General features: G+C 38.7%; 1 protein-coding gene across 4 annotated transcripts in view; it reads right to left on the bottom strand.

Annotated features, from left to right (window-relative positions):
• Positions 1 to 25,364, bottom strand: part of PXDNL (peroxidasin like) — a 508,264-nt gene that overhangs the window by 80,297 nt on the left and 402,603 nt on the right. For all 4 annotated transcript variants that reach the window (XM_050801783.1, XM_050801784.1, XM_050801786.1 and 1 more), the window contains 3 exons: positions 17,063 to 17,171; positions 15,176 to 15,333; positions 12,114 to 13,611 (listed from right to left, as the gene is read on the bottom strand). In XM_050801783.1, coding sequence (XP_050657740.1) covers positions 12,114 to 13,611; positions 15,176 to 15,333; positions 17,063 to 17,171 — 1,765 coding nt within the window. The remainder of the gene's footprint in view (positions 1 to 12,113; positions 13,612 to 15,175; positions 15,334 to 17,062; positions 17,172 to 25,364) is intronic.

The raw sequence follows: 25,364 nt of genomic DNA, 5'->3' as shown, positions 1-25,364 counted from the left end.
CTGAAAGGGCACAGACCTGATTTTAGCCCAGCAAGACAAATTTCCGACTCCTGGCATCTGAACTATAAGACAATAAATCTGTCTTTTTTTAAGGCATCTAGTTTATGGTAATTCATTATAGCAGTCACAGGAAATAATATAGTGGCTAAAAGCATCAACTTTGGAATCATATAGATTCAGATTAAAACCCGCATTGTCCACTTGACAACTCCATGTCCTTCGGAAAGTTAACACCATGAGATAATGAAAGTGTTAATGGAAAGTGTGAATGTGCCCAGGCATATACAGAAGAGATCCACCTCAAACTATTCTATTCATGTTGGAGCACGAATAATTATTTTAAAAAATATCACTTCATGTAATAAATTGTCTTACAAAATGAGAGGTGATGTATGTCACAAAACACTCCTTTTTGTGCAACATATGCTGACCAAATATGAAGAAATATTATTACTATTAGATTAAACCTACCCCATCCATAAAGCCTAAGAGGTTAACAAGAAAAATATGGCTTCCATTTGGGGACTTTTTTGATACGACTGTCTCATATTGAGATGAGAAAACTATAACTCTGAAGAGAAACAGAATCATTCCCAAATCCTGAGATATATTGGAAAAACTCCTCAAAGAATATCCTTCTTCAATTGTGCTTTGATTCTGCAACAGTAGGCGTAGGCAAACTGTTCTTAAAGGGTGACTAGTATACCTTTGGACTTTTCAAGCCATACAGTCTTTGTTGCAACTATTCAACTCTGCCAGGTAGTGGGACATAGAGAATGTTAAGTAAATGTGTCTGGCTATGTAACAAACTATTCACAAGAACAACAGCCAGCCTGCAGGCTGTGGTTTGCCAAACTCTGTGTTAAAGTGGCATCTTGACCTGAAGGTTGTTCACTCTAACTCTGAAGTTTTAGCACTCACAGTGCCGTTTTTTATTCTCAAAAGTGCCCTGGGGTACATAGCCCTGGTCCTACGGCCACATAGGACTAGAAGTCTCTGCTCTGCCCAGGATCCCACAAAGGCACTTGGTTGTGTATCTATTCATCTTGGAAGACCTCAAGTGTAGACAGGGACTGTCCTAGACATATGGCACAATGGTCATCCCTTGTCTGCCTCACATTTCACAAAGATGAGCACAGTCAACAACCCCATGAGATACAACCTGCTCAAACGAAGGGAAAGGGTGTGTCATGGGTCTGTATTTGCTGAGTAACTACCCAGAGGCAGAGTTCACAGGAAGCAAGTGAAGATGACTCTATAGAGCCCTAACCACAAGGGCCGCTCCCGAGACCCTAGAGAGGGCCTGCAGGATGTTCACGCAGTCACAATGTGCATAAAGTGTGTGTGCATATAAGCGTCAGGCCTCCTTGACTTTGTAGACACTATTTCAGATGCTGGGTGAACACACTCAACAAAAGAACTCTCAGAAGACTGGGATGGGGCTCAACAAATTCAGAACTATCACCTGCTCACTCACCCTCCAGAGATCATCAATGCAGGTATGGTGTTCATTTCACCTGTGCTGTCTCTCCCTCAACTTCTGTTTAAAACAGTGACTTAATAGATGTCTGTGAAATGTAGATATCAGTGCATTCAATGCAGGAAGAAAGGTAAGTCATTGTAAAAGAAAATATTTTTAAAAAATGATTTACTGAGTTAAAGAGATTGGAAAAAAGGGAATTAAAATTATGAGACCAAAGAAACAACCAAGATTTTCTAAGTACACATTGAATTGAAAAATAAAGGGTGAAACTGTGAAAGAGAGGATCTAGAAAGATTAAAAGACGATATAATTTGGTTTCAAAGAGGATACGAATGTCACAGAGGAACGGAAAAAGCAGTAGAAAAGAGGACATTGAGAAGAGATATATAGAAAAACAGGAAATAAATGGCTATGTTCCTTCTTGCTTGCTTGCTTTTGTTTTGGCTGAGAATAAAAGAGCTTTCCAAAACTTTAAAAAATCTATTATTGCCTAATGAGACCCATACTTAACTCCAGTTTACTCTCAGGGCAGTTAGCCCACCACCCCCGACTCTGCCAGCAGAATGCCACTGAGTAATGGGACTGTCACAGGACAATTCCACAGCTCCCCACTGCTCCTTTCTTGTTTTTCGAAGGGAAGCTTATCTAAGACTATAGCTAATTTATGGCTATCTACGCCTCTCTTGCTACAGGTACTGACACTAATGGATCTTAGCTGCACTTGGCTGAGAAATAAATGGGTTCTATAGATCAGCAATAAACACAGCTACAGCAGGGAACGCAGCTTCAGCAGACCACCTATGCCTGCGAGAAGAAAGGGATGGACTAGACAGGGAATGGGAATTTGACTGCAGGATTCATGTGCGTATGATGTGTGATTGGGATGATGGCTAATCTGAGTTTTTTCTCTTTCCATACGCCAAAGCCAGATGCCTGGTTGCAAGCCTCTGGCTGCAGGCACCATGTATGCTGCTGGATGGGGTAGTGCAGCACAGGGACCTGGGAAGACCCACTGTCCCCGGAGGCCTTCCCAAGGGGAGTGCAGAGCACCTGTGGCTCCACATGACTCAGCAATGACTGTGGCCTGAGAGTTCCTGGTTGCACAGAAACATCAATCTGGGATTTAAAAATAAACAGGCCAGGTGTGGTGGCTCAGGCCTGTAATTCCAGCACTTTGGGAGGCCGAGGCAGGTGGATCACCTGAGGTCGGGAGTTTGAGACCAGCCTGACCAACATGGAGAAACCCCGTCTCTACTAAAAATATAAAAATTAGCTGGCATGGTGGTGCACGCCTGTACTCCCAGATACTTGGGAGGTTGAGGCAGGAGAACCGCTTGAACGTGGGAGGCGGAGGTTGAGGTGAGCCGAGATTGCACAATTGCATTCCAGCCTGGGCAAAAAGAATGAAACTCCATCTCAAAAATAATGGTAATAATAATAATAAACAAATAAACCATGCATACTGTAGTCCAGATATTCTTTCCAATCAGCCCTGCTGTAAGATCTTGTGTTGGAAGCAATTTTCAAGCTTTTCCTCACAGAAGGAAAAAAAGGACTTACTCATATTTTCAGCCTCTAAACAGTCACTTTGCACTTGAAACCTGCAAACTTATTTGCTATACTTTATTTTTGAATATTTTGATCGCTGTCTCTGCCATCGCCACTCAACTGTGGTCTTCACATAATTGTTGTATATGAACCTATATATATTAGGCCTGATACAAAACCAAAATATGTTATTAAGGGTTTTGGCAGATACATAAAAAGTTGAACACATTTTAGTTTACTACTGTTCTTAAAGTGACTTTCAACTGGGGACCATTCTTGTACAGCAAGTCCTTATGAAATAAAATATAAGCATGCCTGCTAGCAATTCCAATTTTTTAGTTCCTTAGCTAGACATGGGTTTTGAATCAGTTCTAATGTTTATATTCATGTTACAATTATGACCAAATTATACTATTACTTTTAAAGATTTTGGAACTGTTGTTTAAATTTCTGGTTTGCTATTTAGATATGTTAAAAATGCAAATTGTTTACATAGTTCAAATCCCTAATCTAAGGCCACAGGAAATATAACGCCTCAAAAACAAAAAACTAAACCAACAAAACTTATGCGCTCCATTAATCCTTCTGCTTGTTTAACAAATACTAAGAATCAGGCATTGTTAGACACTTAAGGAGATAAGCCACACTCCTCCAGAATGTTCACATTTTAATATGGAGGTTGCGTATATAAATAGTTGCAATGTACTATAAGCATTTTAATATTAATAGGTGCAAAGTTCTGTGATATTACCAATGAAAAAATAGCTCTGCAGGGGTAACAATATTAGGTGCCATACAAAGGAAGAAATGCATTGCAGGAGGATGTAAAGAGAGCTGCTGTGAACATTCAGGTGTAAGTAGGGAGAGGCCTAAAATACATAGTTAATTACGGTAAAAATTTTTCATTTGAACAATTGCTCAGGAGCTAAAATTTTAGGGGAAAAATACAATTTAGAATGAATGTAAACTTGTTTCTGGCTATGGTGTGATGGAAAGGAGACTAGTTTTCCCATCATAAACAATCACAATCTCAGACTGAGGAGCCTGAGAAGAGGGAAACTCATGACAATGGCCTCAGTTTCCATCTAGGAGAAACTTCCCACACGCTGTACAGAGCACTAGAATCCCAGCACAGCAAGGTGCAGCTGCACTCAAGAGGCTGCCATCCCAGTTCCAGAAAGCTGAAGCAGCTGGGAACAGGTGGCGGGGCCTGCAGTGGGGAGGGGGCAGACATTTACCTTGGGGCCCCTCACAGCCCTGGGGATGGCTGGCTGACACCTGAGCAACAGGAACTGCATGAGGTGTACACAGGGCAACTGCTGCAGAAGGTTGAATCAGAACACGGTGATGGCTGTAACACCTCAGTAACACCCAGAGAGCAGTCAGACAGCAGTTTGCCAAGTCTCCGAGTCTTAACAGAATAACTTCTATCCTTATAAGGATAAATTCTACTCAACAGAGCTGAAAACCAAGCCCTGCCAAGATTAGCATGGCCCACAGCATTTGGAAGTTCAGCCATCCCACGTCAGCGAAGCTTAGGAGACATTCATGGAGTTTCTACATTTCCACCCAAATGAAGCATAAAACCTATGCAAATACAAGACAGAATCACAGTAATTGATATGCACTTAGAAATTACAAGACAGAGAAAGAAGCAAAATTGGAATTCACACTTAGGAAAGTAATGAACCCCTGAATGATGGCTGTAATGTTTAATTTATCAGAAAAGGACATTAAAGCCACTATTATACATGTATTTAACAAATTAAAGAAGGTATGCTCTTATTGAATTAACATTTAAACAAATATAAAAAGAAAATTAAAAATCATAAAAAAGGTAAATTCTAGAACTAGTGCAATAATCAAAATGAAAATTTCAGTTGATATATGTAAAAGGAGATTGAAGATGACAGTAGAAAGTCTGTGAACTAGCAGGAAAAATCAATAGAATATTTCCAACCAGAAGAACAGACGGGAGAAAAAAATTAAGCAAATATAAAGTCTTCTACACTGCCAGTGGGAGGGAATAATATTACAACCGCTTTGGGTAACAATTTGGCAGTTTCTTATAAAGTTAAACACAGAGTTACGAAGTGACCTAGAAATTATACTGTTAGGTTTTTATTCAAGAGAAATGGAATCATAGGCCCACAAAAAGACTTGCATATGAGCGTTCATCGCAGAGTTATTCAGAAGCGATAAAAACGGGAAACAGCCCAAATGGCCACTTCAAATAGAAAATTAAACAAATATTTGTATATTCATACAAACAATACCACTCACAATGAACAAAACATATGATCTACACGTGCACTTCACAATATGTGTGAACTTCAAAAAATCACAAGCAAAATAATCTTAAAACAATACGTACGGTATGATTCAATTTATGTAAAGTTCTAGAAGAGACAAAATGAACATACAGTGAGAAAATTCCAATATGTGTTTGCTGGGAAGGGTCTGGGTGAGAAGACAGACTGCAAAGACCATGAGCTAGGCTTCCGGAATGATGACAATGCTCTTTGTCTTCACTGGGGTAATGATTACAGAGGTATGAATATTGTTCAAAGGCATCAAATTGTACACTTAAAAGGTGTGCATTGTACCACATGCCACTTTTGATACATGATGTTAATTGAAAATTTTAGTTTAGTTTAGACAGATTTTGGTGATTTAAAGACAAAATGCATTAAATTGCATTCAGATATATACTCTGTTGGTAACATAGAATTTAGACGTGAAATAAAGCATAAAGATTTCTATAAAGTATTTGCTATGATTTCATACAGTATATAATGAGGAACAACTGAATATCTTCATTTCTGTAAGTGTTAAATTTTGGTAACATAATGGTAAAGATTTCTTCAGCTGAATTTTTATAATTGTAAAATAATCTATCATAGTACTACACAATTTTCAAAGGCAGGAATAAAAAGTAGATTCTCAAAGTGAAGAAGTTATACACAGATTGTGAGTATCCCTTATCCAGCTTGGGATCAGCAATGTTTCAGATTTGGAATCTTTTTGGATTTGGGAATATTTGCACATACATAATGAGATATCATGGGAATGGAATCCAACTCTAAACACCAAATTCATTTATGTTTCACATACACCTTATAAGATATATTGCACCTGAAGGGGGTAGTGAAAGTCTTTTTTCCCTCGGGGATGCTTTTGTGCACCTCTTTTAACTGAAACTGGTCATATGAGTTCGGGATGGAATTTTCCACTTGTGGCATCATGACAGTATTCAAACATTTTTGCTTTTTGATTTTTGAGCATTTGAGGAATTTTGAATTTTTGGATTAGTGATGCTCAACCTGTATATATTTATAACTTCTAAAACACAATTACTAAGACTCACCACTGTCTACACAACTGATGTTAAATTAATGTCATACTTTAAGGCGTTAAATTATTTTGCATTCTGTTTTTGCTAGACAAACAGAACTGCATGCCTTCTAAGAAATGGACCTTTGGGGATAACTGACTGACAATCTTATTTTTAATTGGCCTCTTGTCACTTTTTATTTGCTCAGGCATGTGTGTCTTCTGTGTTGTAGGGATATAGTGTTGACAGAATGAGTTTTGATTGGTTAAGTGTGTGCATTTTTAACTTTTTGAAATTGGGGTTAAGGTCATGTAAGAATCAAACATGTGATGTTCTCTGTTGTAACTTCTCATTCTTTTGTATAAAAGATTATACAAAAGATTATAATCATAGTTCATTGATGCCACTTAATAGTTGATGAAAAAATAAATTGGTAAGAATAAGCGTAAAAATCTAGTTTTCACCTAAGAACATTTCTCTTGTCAAAGGTGTTCAAGCAAAGAATAATTTTCCAATCAAAGGCCCTTGGAAAATTAAAATGAATCTCACCCAATCAAGTCCCACTTTCCCTAATGAAATATCTAGAGAGCAGCTGCTTTGTGCTAGGCCCTGGGCTGAGCTCCAGGGATTCAAAGATAAATTAGACAATGTATCTGCTACCAAGCAGTACATACTCTTGGAACCTGTCATTCAATTAATATGTTCTCTAGAAAAGCAGAAATACTGTGCAATGAAAATGACCAGGGATGGCAAGGCTCTAAAACTGGCATTTAGAGTCAAACAACAAAATTTGGTATAATTGTATAATATAATATCCTTATAAAAGTATTGCTTAGAAAAAAATGTGATACTTAAGACTCTTGTGCTAGCTATATCATAAAAGACTATAAACATGTGAGTAGGAGAGAGCCATCATCAGTGCACCATATGCATAAATTAGGAGATAGGAGAGCTGAGGGAGAAAGGAAGAAAACGCTGAACAGAAAGCAGCAGAGACTAGAGATGAAGACAAGATGCTGGTCCTCCAGAGGTTTAAGCAGCTCAGGACTCTCCTGTGATGTAAAGAACAAAGTCACTGCCTCCAAAAGGGATAGGAGAAAAGGACTGGTCCTTGACTAAGAGTTCATGGTAGTCGCAAATCTGGGGGCTGCTTTTTGGCCAAGGGAGCAGCCATTTGAAGGCATGTGGGAGAGAAGCACCCTTTTCCTGTGTCTGAGATGCCAGCAAGGAAGGGATACTACATCAGTGAAGGAATAGAGGGCACCCAGGAATCTGTGAGTCCTCTGAAAATACACACAGAATGTGGGGTCTATTTTTCTATCTTTGCTGTATCTTCCTGCAAAAGAAGTTTCATAGATTCTACTAGATTTGTGAGATGGTCTTATGTAAAATGGTCAACAATCACTGTTTTATGGCAATTAAAGTTGCTCCTGGGCCTACTAAATACTCAGGAAAGGTGAGGGGGTAGCGCCGATGCAAGGTCTTTTAAGGCTGGCATGAATGTAAAAGTTGATAAATAGTTAGCAGAGGAATGACAGCTGAACATGCAGAAGAAGGAAAAGTCAAGCCCACGGGAAAGGGGCGACCTTTCCTGGCACAGGAAGACAAAGACAGACAATGCAAGTTTTTGGGAAGGAATCATGCGATTTCACCTCCTGAAACCCAGAAGTGGAAAGAGGGAAGAAATTAAATTTTTTTTTGTTAATTTGTCTGTTTATTTTTAATATTATCAAGTGAAGCTATCATAACATAGGTACATATACAGAATATAAGTTACTTAATTGGTGAAATATGATCTATTTTTTTAAAGAGCTGAGGCAGGGCTGGGTGTGGTAGCTCACATCTGTAATCCCAGTACTTTGGGAGGCTGAGGCAAGCGGATCACATGTGGTTAGGAGTTCGAGGTCGACCTGGCTAACATGGCGAGACCCAGTCTCTACTAAATATACAAAATTAACCAGGCGTAGTGGCACACGCCTGTAATCCCAGCTACTCGGGAGGCTGAGGCAGGAGAATCACTTGAATCTTGGAGGTGGAGGTTGCAGCAAACTGAGATCGCACCGCTGCACTCCTGCCTAGATGACAGAGCAAGACTCCGTCTCAAAAAAAAAAAAAAAAAAAAAAAAAAGCCAAAGCAGTTACACATTTTTGTGATTATGAGTGACAAATGAAGTTATACTTACTCAAAATCAAAAGTAACCATATCCACAAAAAATCACACACAGTATTATGTTTTCAAAAGAAGATTAAAAAATAGCTTTAAAAACGGTCTCTCTGGGAACTTACGTTCACAATTCAGTGGATAACTGATCTTCACCTTCTGCTCATTACATGTTTTAGGAAGAATAAAAAGAAACAGTGTGATTCTTGAGAGCAAGAATACTCTTATAAAAAGAAAATAATTCATTTTCATATGATCCCGGAATAAAACAAGCTCTTTAAAAAATAAAACACTTTCGACTAAGAAAACAAAATGAAAAAAAGATTTCCTGAGCTCTTGGTACTGAAGGAGGCAGGATGTTTGTACATGTCACAAATCCTACTGGCAAATGCTGCGGTCTGTGGATCTCAGAGCAGTGAACTCAGAGGAGTAGATGCCGAGGAACCCCACCCAGCCCCTGCCTGCCTCTCCCGGAACTCCTCTGCTGTCCTCTCCTCTAGAGGGCAGTGTTCCATGTACAATTCCACTTAGAAAAAAGTGTGTCAGTTTCGCTGGTGCGTCTTAATGTTATGGGGGTGAGATGAGTCCAATGCTAATTCTAGGATTAGACTCCTTGGTGCAGCAAGACCCATGGCGTTTCATGTCTCACACATATCACAGGGGCCCTGGTGCCAGTCTTGACCCTACTTCTCATGTATCTCAAATGTCCTTCTTGGCACTCACAGCCAAGTCTTTCAGAGACAGCTGCCATCTGCTTTAGGATTGGGTTTCCACACTGTTATGATCTAAATGTATCTCCCCCAGATTCAAATGTGGAAACTTCATCTCCGATGTAATGGTATTGACAAGTGGGGTCTTAGGAGATCAGGTCATGAGGGTGGAACCCTCATGAAAGTTATTAATGAATTATAAAAGAGGCTTCACATTTGCTCCTTTTGTCTTCCCTCCACTCAGCCACGTGAAGATACAGGGCTCGAGGCACATCTTAGAGGCAGAGACAAGGGCCCCCACCCAGTGGACTGAAGTGATTTAAAAACAAAGTCCTAAAACCACACTTGTGAATTGATACAAAAAGGAAAAGAAGTAATAGGGTAAAGAAATACTATGTAAATTAAACTACTTAAAGCTACGTTATCTTCAGCATTCCTGAGAAATTGCAATCTACAGATTTGAGGACTAACACTGTAAAAAAATTCCAATTTATTTATTTTGCACTCATAGTTGAATGAGTGTATGTTTCATATTTTACAAATTTGCCGTGAATGGAAGGGGAAAGTCAGGCATCTGTAACAGCCTAAGCGAAAAGCATCTGGCTTCTGCTGACTTCTGGCAACCCACCCACGCCAGTCAGCAATGCTCTCCTCCTCCTGCTGATGCCAAGCATCAGGATGCACAGAGTTCCACTAGTTCAAACATTCTCCCAGGCAAGGATAACGACTCAACATTTAGGCTGCATAGACTCTTGGGGCTAATATCCCATATACATGAAAGGAACAAATAGAAAGGTCACTGAGTGAATGCTCAATGCAGTCTCCCCAGCTGCTGTCCGTTTGAAAGGGCACTCATACTTCACATCGGCCACTGCAAGGATGGACAGTGGCCCGCAGTGGAGGCTAATACAGCTAACACTAGAACCACATGATTTCGGAGGAATTTGGGACAGGAAATTTGTAAGAAGAAACATTCCGGGTATTCTAATTTGTGGTGAATTTACAAGTTAGCTGCCAATTGAGAAGTGGGACTCAGATTGCACAAAACATCATACTCCTAGCTTTTTCTAATCCAGATAATCTACCCACAGGAAACATTTAAAATTCTGATAGGATTGCATACATGGCCACAAGCCTATCTGTGCCATCTTTGAGCTTCTCCTGGATGACTCTAGTAGCTGTGGGATTCCTGGCTGCTATGCTAGCCTCTCCTCCTTACAATACACCTTCCAGATGTCTGCCAGTTACTGTGTCAGGGAAGAGTCTCTCTTCAGGTCACTCTCCTGCTTTAGAGTTTTAAATACGGAGTGAAGATCAGATTCCCTTGCAAGGAGCACAGCCTCTTTAAAACCTGTCCCCTATTACCTTTTTGTTCTCTCCTCCTGACACTCAACCCCACGCCTTCCTGCTTTCAGTCCCTCACCCCAGATGCTACCTGCTGTTCCCCATCATCTAGCCTCTTACACTGAAACTTCTAAGACCAGATCAAATGGCATCTCTTATCAGTGGCTTGCTGTGAGCCTTCCATTTCTCACCGCTGTGTGCTCACAGCATTTAATCACGACTTTTACCAAGCCCTTTCCACACTGATCACGGCAGCTCCCTGGCTCCCCCCACATGCTGTCAGGCTTTCCCTGTGTGGATGCTGTTTCAGTCATCTTGGCTCCCACGCCTACCACAGGGCTGGATCTGAGCAGATGTGCAATATCATAATGCCCCTGACAATTGAAATTATCATGTTATAATAAAACATCTACAGCTAACATTTATTGATTGCCTATGATGCAGGAGGAATGGGGCCAAGTATCTGATGCATTTTATGTAATTTAATCTTTAAACAATTCTGAGAAGAAGGTGCTACTTTCTCATTTTATAGGTATCCTGAGATTGAAAACTGTTTACTTTTCACAGGCTCTCGGTACTGTTGGGTGGTAGAACAGAGATTTAAACCAGGTCTTCGTGAATCCAAATCATTGTCCTTTCCAAAAGAAATGTGCAAATTCAATCTGCAGGGTGCTTTGATTTCTTTTAAATACATTACACATTTTCACAGTTTGATATTCCACATATGTGACAAATTCTATTGGCATAGAAGTATTTATAGCCTTGGTTTTGCAAAGAAAGGCCTAATCTTGGCAATTGGCTACAGAACTTATAATTTAAAACTTCTTTGAAAGATTTCACACAAAAATACCTTAAAATATTAATAAATATTAGTCTCCTATATTTAACCTACTGCAGACAAAAGTTCTTTATGAAACTTTTAAAAATATATATATATTTTTAAAGGAGGAAGGTTGGTGAGCATGAGAAACAGTTGAATCTCATTCCTGGAAATGTATACTTGTAGTTTTAATGAAACTTCAAATCCTGTATGTAGAAAAAGTAACAGTAATACTTTAATGAAAGACATTAAAGGTGCAGTGAAAAAGCTCCAACTTAAATTCCGACCATGAATTAGAACTATCACAAAAAATAATTTGTTTTTATTGTCACTACTTTTCTCTCCCTAAGAAGGCCAGTTTATTTTATGAATTTATATCAGAATGTATGGTATCATATCAACAAAAGGGGCTTGCTTGGATTACCACAGAACATAAATGGGCTAGATATGCTTGCCTTGCCTCTCCTAACTGAAATGCAAGTTAATAGGAGGTAGCAATATTTGCATTTCCAAGGAGGTGGGTAGAAAAAGGAACAGAAAGGGGGACTTCAGTTTCTGGTGAATCCTTCCTTTAATATTAAACCTCTCCAACAACAAGTACTAAAAGCTCTGCAACACCCCCAGGGAACCAAATTCCAGCCACACAAAGTGACCTTTAACACTTTTACCTCTCCTAGGAAATGTTTAAATCCAAGCAACATTTGCATACTTACTTTCTCAGTTTTTGTCTAATCTCTGAATCTTTAACTTCATTTTGAAGATCCTCAAAGTTCTTAACTGAAGTCAAATTACAGAAAACTCTGAAGTCAACATATGGTGGGATCCCGTGGTCTCTACCCCTTTGAATGATGGTGGCAGCCGAGTCCACTGCTGCAGAATAAGCCGCGGAGAAGAGCCTCTGGGTCAGCTCAAGACTGAGAAGGTAGGAGGTTGCCCGCCATTTAGCTGCCACGCCAAACAGCCCCCGGAGGACCGGGTCTATCCCACCTTCCTTAATTATTCTGGATGGTGAAAAGAGCGCTTTATTGAACGGAAGGTGGCCTTCGGAAATTTCACCTAAGGTGTCATTCAGTCGGTAGAGAATAGGATTGATTAATATGTGGCCAAATCTAAAGGCTGCAGTAGCAAAAGAGTTAATGATGCCCGCATTCACGTTGGGGTTGTAGCCCCGGTAACCCCTCAGCATCCTAGTGCCAGGGTCCCCCAGGACCTTAGGCAGCCAGTGGCTGTAGGTGATGTGCTGCAGCTCCGCACCTACGATCTTCCTGGCTTCCTGGTAAACCGTGTCTCCGTCCCAGTGGGGGTTTAGGGCGGACAGCTCCCTGGCCAGCCTGTTGTGTTCCCGGAACCACAGGGTGTGCATGGCGGTCAGAGCCAGATGCTCGTTGGCCCGGTGGTCCCCGGCCAGGAAACAGGGGCTGTCCTGCTCCTGTCGCTCGCACCCAGTGGGTGGGTCTGTAGAAAAGGGCAATAAGTGCTTTCCCGAAGGAGGCCAAGGCAAGCCTGTCCTCAGGAATCCCCGAAGCACGGAAGGGTCTCTGAGAGCCTGGGATTCCCGCTCCGAGCTCCCGTAAACGTTGGAGCCATCGATGTAGGCTGTTTGCTGGTTGATCTGCTCTCGTGCATAGACTGAACCCACCTTCGCAGAGGGTCGGCCGCTGGCACACGCGGGGCTGGAGCGCGCGAAGAGCATGCAGGTCGCGCCCTGGGTGCCCCGGGGGTTGGCGTGCCGGGTGTTCATGGGGAAGCACGGAGGGTCGTTGGTGCAGACGGAGCTGCACGGCCGCCCATCCAAGAAGCGGGCTGTGCTCAGCGCGGGCACTGTGTGGTCCAAGTCGTGCTCTAGAAACCAGCCCCAGTGCATAAGCATACGTGTGTAGCTGTGGTCGGGGGTGACGGCCGCAGCGCGCGCCCACACTGTGGCGACCAGCCGGGGCGGCGGGAGGGGCTGGCGGGAGCCCACGGGAAGGCCGAGCCCGCGGGGCGAGCGGATGCCATCCTGGTAGGCGGGTTGCAGCAGGCGCGCGAAGGCGGTCAGCGCAGCGCCCCACGTGGGCTGCTGCAGGTTGTTGCACGTGCCGTCGTGGGCGCGGTACTTTCTGTGGAAACATGGGTGGGAGCAGTTTGGCAGAGGCCTGCGAGCTGTGCATCCAGATAAACTGGCGATGAGGCCGAGGGAGCGCGGGGACACCAAGTCATTGTACCGGAATTCTGAAAGACACGCGGCAAAAGCCATGAGGAGGGCGGGCCTGGGAGGGCGCGGGCAACTTGGAACTCCAGGTGCTGCGGGAACACCCCGCCCGCCCTGGGTGGACAGAAGCCCTTCTTACTTCTAACAACATTTCGTTAGGTCACAACAAAAGGGGGGTTCATTCTATAACACTAAAAGATGTTTCCAGAAGATCCCTGGAGTATTTTTGTACTGTTCATCCTGTAAACAATGGCTAGCTGCTAGAAGAAGCAAAATGGAAAGAGAACAGGTGCCAGCCAGCTACTAACTTCTACTCTGTGCCTTTACAAGAACGATGTTGGCAAGGATTTGTTCATCCACATCCCAGAATTGTTTTGTTGATTTTTGTTTGTTTCATTTCAGAATTTTTTCTCTCAAGTTTTGTGCTTCTAGAGAACAAGGTCAAAGAAATGTCACTATGGATCATGTGAATATTAACCCACATGATATTTGACAAGGAGGGATTAAGCAGCAACTTTCTGAACTACTATAAGCTGTCATTCCCTGGCAAACAGGCAAAATAATAAGGGACATGCTTGGAGCTCTACCTTTTAACAGGGCTTAAAATTCCAGCTTTCTCCCAATGCTACAAAGACTGTTCACTAAGTCGTACGAAAAGTTACCATCCCTATTTAATCCCCAGAAACTGGCAAGCGATAATGGGACCATTTGCACTTTATCTGTGTTAGCCAGCTCCTGGCTGGATCCTGAGATATCCTAATCTTGGGAATCTGGATATTTTGGCTAAAGAAGCTTTGAAAACCCATCATACTGGCTGGCCGGGGACAGTCATATGCCCGTTAGGGAAATTGTACAGAGCTCTAAGGACTGAAGCAAGCTCACAGATAGGCCTTCTGCACCATGTCTCGGTTGATTTTCTGAAGGAGAATAAAGAAAGGGTAAGCCGATAGAAGTTGATGCTGTATTCACAGCACAAATAGTATGTAGCAAAGAATCTTCATTTATTTCATTTGAAAGAGAACAACTTAGAAAATCTGAAAGCTTTCGATATCATCTCATTTGACATATACTAAGTAGATGTCTGGTTTTAAAAAGAAATACACAAGAACTTGCATATACCAAAAAGCAAAACAACAACAGAAAAAAACAAAAATCAAAAGAATTGGGGAGGGATTATAAATATTATAAGTGGAGAAGAAATTTCAAGTAAATTCACTGAATGATTCAGGTGATTACAAGGATAAAGTAGAAAAATATTCCCCTGGTAATAAAGCATTTCTCTGTAAGACACAATAATATCTTTTACATTTGAAATGCAAGTTCACTTAATATAAGTTTCCTAAATTTGTTCTCTATACTTATAACTGTCAAAAGCTGAGACAAGTTTGAATATATATTTATCATCCTTACTTTGGAATTACAGTTCCTATGAGAAACATCTGTATTTATTTGGTAAAAGTAATAAGTAAATTAATTTATAAATCCCAAGATATTCTGGAGATTAAAAGTTCAGTGTCCATTGCTAAGGTGGTAGTCAGTTTTCTGTGGGCAGTAGGCCGAGAACAGAATGGTTTTGCGGCTGACCTTTGCCTTCCAAGTCCACAGTGAGTCCCTGCTTCGCACGTTCCCGTATCAGCTGCAGCGTGTGCTCAAAAATCTCCCCTGCTCTTGCCGTTTCCACAATCAGTGGGTCACGCGGGTAATGAAACTGAGCCAGCAGGTCACTGGAGGTGTGAGGTTTTCTGCAAATGACAAAACACATGATTCTTTACAAAGCAAGACTGCAGAATCCATGAAGCTTGCAAATACTGTGCATTTAAAAAGGCATTTCCCAAACGTTCGAGAAGAATGAAAGCTCCACCACTACCATAGAAGCTCTACAGAGGAGCTGTGGGCTCTTTCCCTATTTTGCTAACAACTTGATTCCAAATGTTAGTCCCAGTGCTGAACTCAAAAATATATGTTTTTAATGAATGGATGATTTAAACAATAGTTTTATGCAGTAAACAACATCCATGGTGGGGTTCTAAACTGGAGGGGTCAATGAATGGATTCTAGGGGGCTCAGTAAACCTTCTGAAGTACTATGCAATACCTCGGTCTGCAAGACTTGGCATTTTGTGCCTTCTCTTCCTTAGTGTAATCTCCTAGAAATTCCCGCTTGCCTTTAGAATCCGGCTCAGGCCTCACTCTCCCTGTAGAGTTTCCCTGAGAGCTCTGACAAGCTATCACTCCATCTTCTCTATTACTCCTGTATCCTTAAATACGTCTCTTATACTCAGTAAGATGTACTTGAATTGCTGACATATTGTCTCCTCTGCTAAAGAAAGAACTAGGTTACTGATGAGATATTGACCTATTATTTATCTTGTATCCCAAATACCAAGCCCACTGACCACCACAGAGTAGCAGTCTACGCACATTTGTAGAACTGAACTAAATATGTTAAAAAGAAATTTAAAAGCACTGAGAATGTGAAGCAAACTGTTTTAGACTAAGGTACACCTCATCCTCTATGTCTTGAATCTTAATAACTTGAGGTCACAGAATAATAATAATTATGCTAGTAGCTCACTTTGGTTAAGCACTTTCTATTCTCCAGGCACTGCTGAAGCACTTTTTACATATTATCTCATTTTTTCTTCCTAGCAAACACATCCATGAAGTAGATCCTAGTGTTATCCCAATTTTACAGGCAAGGAGCCTGAGGTACAAAGATGTTAAGTTACTTGCCCAAGGTCACCCAGACAGAAAGTAATGAAGTGAGCAATCAAGGAGAGAATACAAATCGGCTGCGTGGTTCTAGAACACACGCCCATGACCACAAAGCCATTCTGTTTATGGATGTGCAGGAAGCCAGATGAGACTCAATTTGGGATTTTACAATGTCCCTTTTTGACCACTAACTGCAAATACTGAATATGTACTTCATTCCATTATGATGAAACCAACAATCATTTTTTTTTTGTTGTTAATATATCCTGACGTCACAAACACAGAGAAGTTAATGGGATTGGAAGTTTTCACTAGTCCACAAACATTCCAATTCAAATTAAAATAAAGTAAAATGACAAATATCCTAAACATAATGTTTGTCGTAGCCTCCCAGTTTATACCGAGGTATGTTCAACTTAATAATCATTCTCAATTCACACATTGCAGGAGCACTGCATCTGACACTGTTTGGTGGATGCTGAGGTAACAGAGCCCATTACCTAGTGTCTATTGTCAGCCTGTATAGCATGGACCTTTGGCATATATTAATGCCATTTAGATTCTATGGGGAAGAAGTGTCCCCTTTTTTAAGGTGAACTGATAATGATAGCTAGCTCAGATGGGGACGCATACACAAAGACTAAAGAAAGCACTCTTTTGCAATCTTATGCACTATAATGTGACTTATGGAGATGATAAAAACCAAGTAGAACAGAAATGAAAACAAGTTTTCAATCTATATAAAATAAATTCTTACTGTGAAAATAAATGTCTTCGTGTGGAGTTAATTGCACTGTCAACTCTCTGTACAGCATCAAGAATGGAAGACTCAACAAAGTCATCGCCAGCTTGTCTACCCTGTATAGCTTTAAAAATCAATTCCATGATTATAAATATCAAACAGACTTTGAAGTTAGGCATGATATGATATAAATGGCATTACATTTTTAAGAGAAAACCTCTAAGACAATGAAAATGTTATACAATATCTACATGATAATGCCCATTGCAGAGAGTAGGTAATTATCTTGAAGCAAAGCTTCATCTAACAATAACAATGTTATTTAGAGAATTAAATTATTCCAAAATGTGGTAAAGCTATGTGAAATATTTCCTTTTGAACAACGCTGATTCACACGGGATCCAGGTTTGTCAGCAATTTGTCATCTTGGAGAAGGCATGAAATACCTATCTCTTCAGCCACCTTGCTGTAATGTTAAACATTAAAGCAAAGTGAATATTGTTCCATCCCACAGAGGCTTCTTAAGGCAAGAATTGAACTCTCAGTAAGATTTATGAGAAAATTAATTTATGCTTTTTTATAGCTCTCCAACATGTGAAAATACTGCAAAGTTGAATCCTGTAGACAAAGGAAGCTATTTACTTACAGCTGATCATTTCCAATCTATTGAATCTTCTTCAAATACTGGTTTAAGAAGTGTAACCATAAAAGAACAAATACTAAATAAAAATAATTATGAATGAATATTTACAGTTCATATCAGAGATATAATCAGCACAGTATCTGATTCATATTGAGATATTAAAAGTAGAGTAACATTTTATATGACACAGACAATGAAAACAATAACTTTTTAGCACTGCTAAATACTGAAAGCAAAAGTCGATATAGCTTTAAATGTTGAGTTTGAAATTATTGTCATTTAGGGGAAGTAAAAGTGATTACAAACTTAAATAGTAATAGGAAGGTATTGTATGTATTATCAAAAAGAACTCACAATGAAGTAACCAATGTAAGCCTAAGTCAAGGTGTTACCACAGTATAGTATGGTGCTATTTTAAATATATGTATCTATATATGTGTTTATATACATATTTAAGCATATATATTTCACAATAGATGTGCCCATATAGCATTCTACATCTAGATATTACAGGAAAAATCCTGTATATTATGACCATCTATATACCCTAGATTTTATTGTCTTAAAAAGACCACTAACATAAAACAATGTAAAGAAAAAAAATACCAGTGGTAGGGAAATATTATAAGGAAAAAATAAAATTCAGGACTATACTGAAACTCCTTCTTGGCAGACTAGATTATGTTCAGCAATTGTGAGTAAGTAGGTGGCTCCATTGTCAAGTCATGGCAGCCTTTATCATGACCACAAGATTGAGGCTCAAAATGGCCAATGTTGCTTTTCCTAGTCCAAAAAGTACATGGGATTGACCACATATTAGCTAAAGATAATTGAAAGAAAAAAAAAAACCACAAAAATTGATTAATTCAATTGGATGAAATTAACAATTTCCTTTCAAGTAAGAATATGAACAAAATAACTAATAAATGACACAAATAGCTGACAACATTTGCAATCTCAAACTCTGATCCAGAAATGATATTCTGTTCCATACAAAGAAACTTTATAATACACTAAGAAAAAAATATATAGGCAAGTTATAAAAGAGGAAAGCTCAAAAGTTAATAAGGATATAACAAGCTCAAAATCACTTGTAACCTCAAAAATGAAATTTAAAGTGTCAATGAACTACCATTTTATGCTTATTCTGGCAAAAAATAAAAAGTTGGTTAAAGCCAAATTTTCTCAGAAGTGAGAGTTCCTATAAATCCTTAGGCAGCCTGATAGGACTGTGGAATTGACACTTATTTTGGGGATTGTATTTAGAGCCTTTTTTGGCTGGAAAGAGATTGTGGTTGTTACTTAGTAAAATTACATATGCACACATCCTCTCATCCAGCAATTTCAATCCCATGCATATATGTAGAAAAATTATAATTGAAATCCACAAGAGTATGTATGATAATGTTTATTGTAGCTTTGTGCAGTAGGAATTGTAGAAAATTGGTTGTACAGCAGTGGAAGTGTGGGTGTATTAGTCTGTTCTCACATTGCTATACAGAACTACCTGAGACTGGATAATTTATAAAGAAAAGAGGTTTAATTGGCTTACAGTTCCTCAGGCTGTACAGGAAGGATCACTGGGGGGGCCTTAGGAAACTTACAATAGTGGTAGAAGGTGAAGAGGAAGGAAGCACGTGTTACATGACTGGAGCAGTAGAGAGAGCAAAGGGAAAGAGGCTACACAATTTTAAACAACCAGATCTCATGAGAATTCACTCACTATCACAAGAACAGCAAGAGGGAAATTCACCCCAATCACCTCCCACCAGGCCCCTCCTCCAACACTGGGGATTAAAATTTGACATGAGATATGGGCGGGGACACAAATCCAAACCAAACCAGTGTGCAAGGAAAATGTGGTGGATGTCCAACGTGCATGCAACAGTTAGAATTGCAAGTGCATGCAACAGTTAGAAAATGTGGTGAATGTTCAACGTGCATGCAACAGTTATACATGATGTAAAAGACGAGTTGATGGGTGCTGATGAGTTGATGGCTGCAGCACACCAACATGGCACAAGTATACATATGTAACAAACCTGCACATTATGCACATGTACCCTAGAACTCAAAGTATAATAATAAAAAAAAAATAAAATAAAAATTAAAAAAAAAATATTCCCAAGATAACATAAAAAAAAAAAAAAAAAAGAATTGCCAGTGCATACGTGGACAGACACTTAAAAGATGCTTAAGGTAAAAAAATTAGAAAACTAGAAAGAGATTACCATAAAATGATTGAATTAAAATATATAATACTTAGATGTAGTATAGTTTTTACATACATAGCAAGGATGACGGAAACAGAGTATGGACATAAAAGGGAATTAATTAATTAGTTAACTAATTGAGTAATTAATATAATTACTATGATTACGAGAAAATAATACTATAAATATAGCTACATTAGTCTGCTTATGTGTTCAAAAAAAGTCAGTAGGAATGAGCCTACTTAATTTACTTTTACCTTAGAAATAAAGAAACTAAAATCAATCAAATCAATCTGCACTGGCATGTATGACTTGATTATTTAATCAACATATTAGATTTTCTTTGTCCCTTTTACTCCTTCACTTTTGGACCTCAAATATAGAAAGCATCATTAACTACATGCTTCTGTTTGTGTCAGGTATTGTCACTGGGCCACTGCATCTGGGGCAAAATATGTTATCAAAGGTCTACTTGGATTGGGAAGTAAGAAGGTTGTGTGCTAGGACTGAGTTACCCTACAGGATGTAGTGCTATTGAGATGCCAAAATTTAAAAGGCTATTCACTATGGTGGTCAGAAGTTGATGTAAAGTATAAATTTCAGGAAATCATCATTTAATATGTGAATGTGAATTGGATTGATATTTTTGCTTTTATTCTATTTATAAAATTGTTTTGCTGCTATAGTTGTATAAGATTTACAAGCATGGGCCGGGCACGGTGGCTCAAGCCTGTAATCCCAGCACTTTGGGAGGCCGAGACGGGCGGATCACGAGGTCAGGAGATCGAGACCATCCTGGCTAACACAATGAAACCCCGTCTCCACTAAAAATACAAAAAAATTAGCCGGGCGTGGTGGCGGCGCCTGTAGTCCCAGCTACTCGGGAGGCTGAGGCAGGAGAATGGCGGGAACCCGGGAGGCGGAGCTTGCAGTGAGCCGAGATCGCGCCACTGCACTCCAGCCTGGGCGACAGAGCGAGACTCCGCCTCAAAAAAAAAAAAAAAAAAAAAAAAAAAAAAAGATTTACAAGCATGGGGATTTTACAGCCCTTGTCTTCATCTTTCAGCGCATCCATTAAATGGAAAGAGCAAGCCTTGCTCAGCACAGAGCTCAGGGCTGATGTGATTATCAGATAGCAAAGACACGCAAAGTTCTTTCAAAACTGCACGTCACAATGCACATATAAGGTGACTTTCATGATTAATGTGTTTTAAAACCCACAGGCAATCTGTATCCTCACACGATTATCAATTGATACTATGTTATACTGTCATTTCCTTCAATACGATTTGCTATTTATCTATAAGAATCAGAAGTCAACCAGCGTGTAAAAGTGAAAAGGAGAAGAAAATTTGGAAAATGGAATAGTATGCAAATACTCTTTGAAATATTTAAACTACACAAATAGAAAACACATAAAGTTGTTCAGATTCTTAAAAGCACATTAAATACATGATATATTCAAACAAAAACATTCTTGATAACAAAGCTTTCTCGTTTTAATGTTAGTTATGTTTTTTTAAGTTTATGTGGTTTAAGAGTAAACTAAAACTAACTCTTTTATTATTCATTTGATTTCAGTGTTGTTTGGTACAAATTGCAAAAATAGTTTTATAAATTTCTTTAGAACAGCACTGTGTTATGTAAGCAAATCCAATGTGTTGGGGGCACATTAGAATTAATCAATACTGTTGTAGTTATTTGTCTCAAAAATCATCTCAGTTAATGGCCTAAGGAATAGAATAATCAGAAAATTCTGAGCATATTCTCCATCTTTTGGTGCAAAATTTTACAGGAGTAGAGGGACAATTAGATCATTTTTCTTTGTTAAGTCTCAGGGTTAATAAAAATGAGAAAAAGGCCTCAGTAGATTTACAAAATGAACATGTTTAAAGTTATTGATGCACGTCTACTTGCAATCCTGTCCCTGTATCTATGAGGCTATCACCATTATTGATGGTAAATTTAAATGGTAATATTGAGTCCTTTCAGAAAATGGGGAGCTTAGGCCACGTGGCCACTCACTGCTCTGCATGAAAGGCCTGGTTCTGGGTCACTTGGGGACTGAACCTAGAGATGGGATGGGAAAACTAAACAGCTGTGCTCCTCTGTCACCATTGCTAAAATATGCCTAGACCTCAATAAAGGCTGAGATTTTTTCACAATTACCAATGGGGTTTTGAGTATCTTTTTATCCTCCGCTATTTCCCCCTGGGGAAGAAAATTAGCAGATGATGTAACTATCATAACTAAATAGGTCTTATCACTCTCAGTCTTTCCCTAAAAAGAATGATGCTAACACTGACATATGTGAGGGCTGTCCTAGGACACCAGAGACATGACCACAGCATACACACTGATGGTAATGACTGCCTTTATGAAATCATTTTCTTTCAACAGCAGAGAATCTGTCTTACTCATCACTTTGCATCATTAAACATGGAAACGATTTCATTGCCCTGGAGAGCTCCACTGTTTTTCACAGACTGGAAAAGGAAAGGCACCATCTACTTTGTTTAAGGTTATGGTGCTCAGATTACAACGTTTTATTTGTTTTCTTTATAATGTTTAAACTATTCAAACACTACAACACCAAAAATCTGGAAATGCTACTTACACATTAAATGTATATGTTAAAATTTTGAGAGCATTTATCTCAGGATAGAAGTATGTGGTCACTATGTATTTTAGTACAAAATGGATGAGAAATGTGTTACTTTTAACATAGTTAAACGTAATATAAACATAAGTGTATGTATACTAGGCAGATGCTGTTGTTTACAGAAATATTTCCCCATTATTGTATTATTAAAGTTTGACAAAATTAAAACAGAAAATAAAATAAAAAGCTTGGCAAGAGAGCAAAAATAGTTTTTAAACTAATTTACACCCTATTCAGAGTGAATTGTAAAATGTAGTAAAACAGCAATTTAAAACTCTTCAATCACCAATTTCACATCATTAATGTTTGAATAAATATAACTAGTGAAAATATTTCAATACCTTATTGTCCACTCATAACTGCAACAACTTCAGTGGCTTAGAAATTGATGTTTGTCTACACCATGACAAATATTGGGATTAAAATGTCCAATAATTCAAATAGTGAATCGTTTATACAGAGTTTTGAAAAATAACTAGAACTCACAAGAATTTAACAGGTTAATTAATGTATAGCATTTGGAACACATGGTAAATGCTCAATAAATGTTAACTCTTATTTTTACTAGTGATATTCCTATGAGTTTAGTATAAGTTATTTCATTAACTTCAAAGAAAAGGTCCCACTGACCTAAAGTCAGCTAATGTAGCCTTAAATCTTCAATCAGTTTAGTTTGATAATAATTTATTGGGTTAAGGATACAGTTGAAGTAGCGAATATTACAGGTGGGAGGATAATTTGGAAAGTTATTTCCAAACCTACATTCAAAATGATGAAAGACTGAGCCATAGAACAGGAGTCACATAAAGAAGAGAAGTGGATTTTCACATAGGTGGGAACTGAACAATGAGATCACTTGGACTCAGGAAGGGGAACATCACACACCGGGGCCTATCATGGGGAGGGGGGAGGGGGGAGGGATTGCATTGGGAGTTATACCTGATGTAAATGACGAGTTGGTGGGTGCTGACGAGTTGATGGGTGCAGCACACCAACATGGCACAAGTATACATATGTAACAAACCTGCACGTTATGCACATGTACCCTAGAACTTAAAGTATAATAATAATAAATAAATTTAAAAAAAAAAGAAGAGAAGTGGAAAAGAAGCAATTTTGGGGGAGGAAAGACCAGTGAGGCACTGAGGTGGGGTAAGGGAGCCAGGGAGGAAGATAAATCATGAGGGCAGCTTCCTGCTTCTGCTATGAAGGCATGGTAGGAGGAGACAAGGTATTCAGGGAAAGACCAGGGGTTCAGATTCGAATATGTTCAAGATCAGTTTTTAACACGAGGAATTGCGAGGACTGTGGGTCCACCAAAATGAGGTGCCCAACAATTAGACACTAAACTAGGAATTTCAGAGTATATTGTATTGCTAAGCATTGTTTTCATACAATTTAAACCAGTATATGCATGTTACATGCTCCAAGTTTTTCATTTAATAAATTATGGGTCATCTTTGCATTTTTCACCTTGTCCACATATTAGTTCAATGTCTCAATGGTAAGAATTTTATCACAGACATGCCATAAAGTGCTTCCTCATTACCATTGCACTATTTTTGTAACTATTGTTTGAATTCTATCATGGAAACATAGAAATTCTATGCCAGAAAATACTCTTGAGAGAGTTCAGGTCCATCTTTTAAAAAAAATAAGAAAATCAATTCCAGTCAGGGGTAAGGAAGTTATCCAAAGTGGCTGAGATCAATGAAGTCTGATGGCTTAACCCAGGGTTTTCGTCTCACTATCTCACACTTCTAATGTTTCATATAAATGTGTTATGTATTCAGTCAAACCGAATCATTTTCACTAGCAAGAAATGGGTCTACACTTCACAACACTTACGAGCACTTTGTAGTTAATATAATGTAGTGGACTGTTAACAATAAATTATTCTTAAATATTTTTAAAAGCCAATAAATATATAAATATTTTATCTAAATAAAATGTGTAACATTTAGATACAAAATATTATCTAGAAAAAAGAGAGAAGTGGGCAAATAGAATTAATATTTGCTGATATGAAATACATTAACAACATCCTAAACAAAAGGATAGCTTCCCAGTAAATACTGTATCAATCTTACAAGTTATTTATGTAAACTGTTTACAAATCTATTAACTCTAAAGGGAAAATGAGCTTTCTGAAAAAATTACAACTGTAGAAATCTTTTTGTTCTTTTGCTATCATAGATGCCCTGCTACAAACATCAGTCAGTAAAACGTGAATTTTATATAATGCCTAGATGGTTGTGTACTTTTCATTATTCCACATCACTTTCTATGGCTGTAATTCCCAATGTAAATTAGAAACTCAAAAGTCATGATCACTTACTTGTGTCATTTACTCCACAAATGGAGTTACAACATTCTACTATGACTAAGTGGGGGCATCAAGATTGGAAAATCCTCCTGCAATGTATGAATTTTTCCTTTTAGTTATAATGACTTGGTGAATGAAAGGGTCTCGCTCATAAAACATTAAATGTTACTTTATTTTGCCATATTTCCCCTTATTCTGCTAGTTTGGGTTTTATAAATACATATACACTCCTGTCTTGGATATTAAATTTTCTCAAAACTTTTAAATTTGTATTCTTTCATCTTTCTTTTACTTTATTAAAAAATATTTCTAACATTATGAAATTTATTTGGTATAAATTACTTTTCTCTCATATTGACATATAAATGCCCCAGAGCCAAAAAAGTTTTTCTTTGTTGAATAACATTTATTTTATTGTGTTATTATCTCCTTATAGCCTGTTTCAACACCATAGAACAGAATATCTCTGAATG

This window comes from Macaca thibetana, chromosome 8 (assembly GCF_024542745.1).
Source record: "Macaca thibetana thibetana isolate TM-01 chromosome 8, ASM2454274v1, whole genome shotgun sequence".
Lineage (NCBI taxonomy): Eukaryota > Metazoa > Chordata > Mammalia > Primates > Cercopithecidae > Macaca > Macaca thibetana.
The sequence above is the reverse complement of the archived record's forward strand: the minus strand, read 5'-3'. Positions and strand labels throughout refer to the sequence as shown.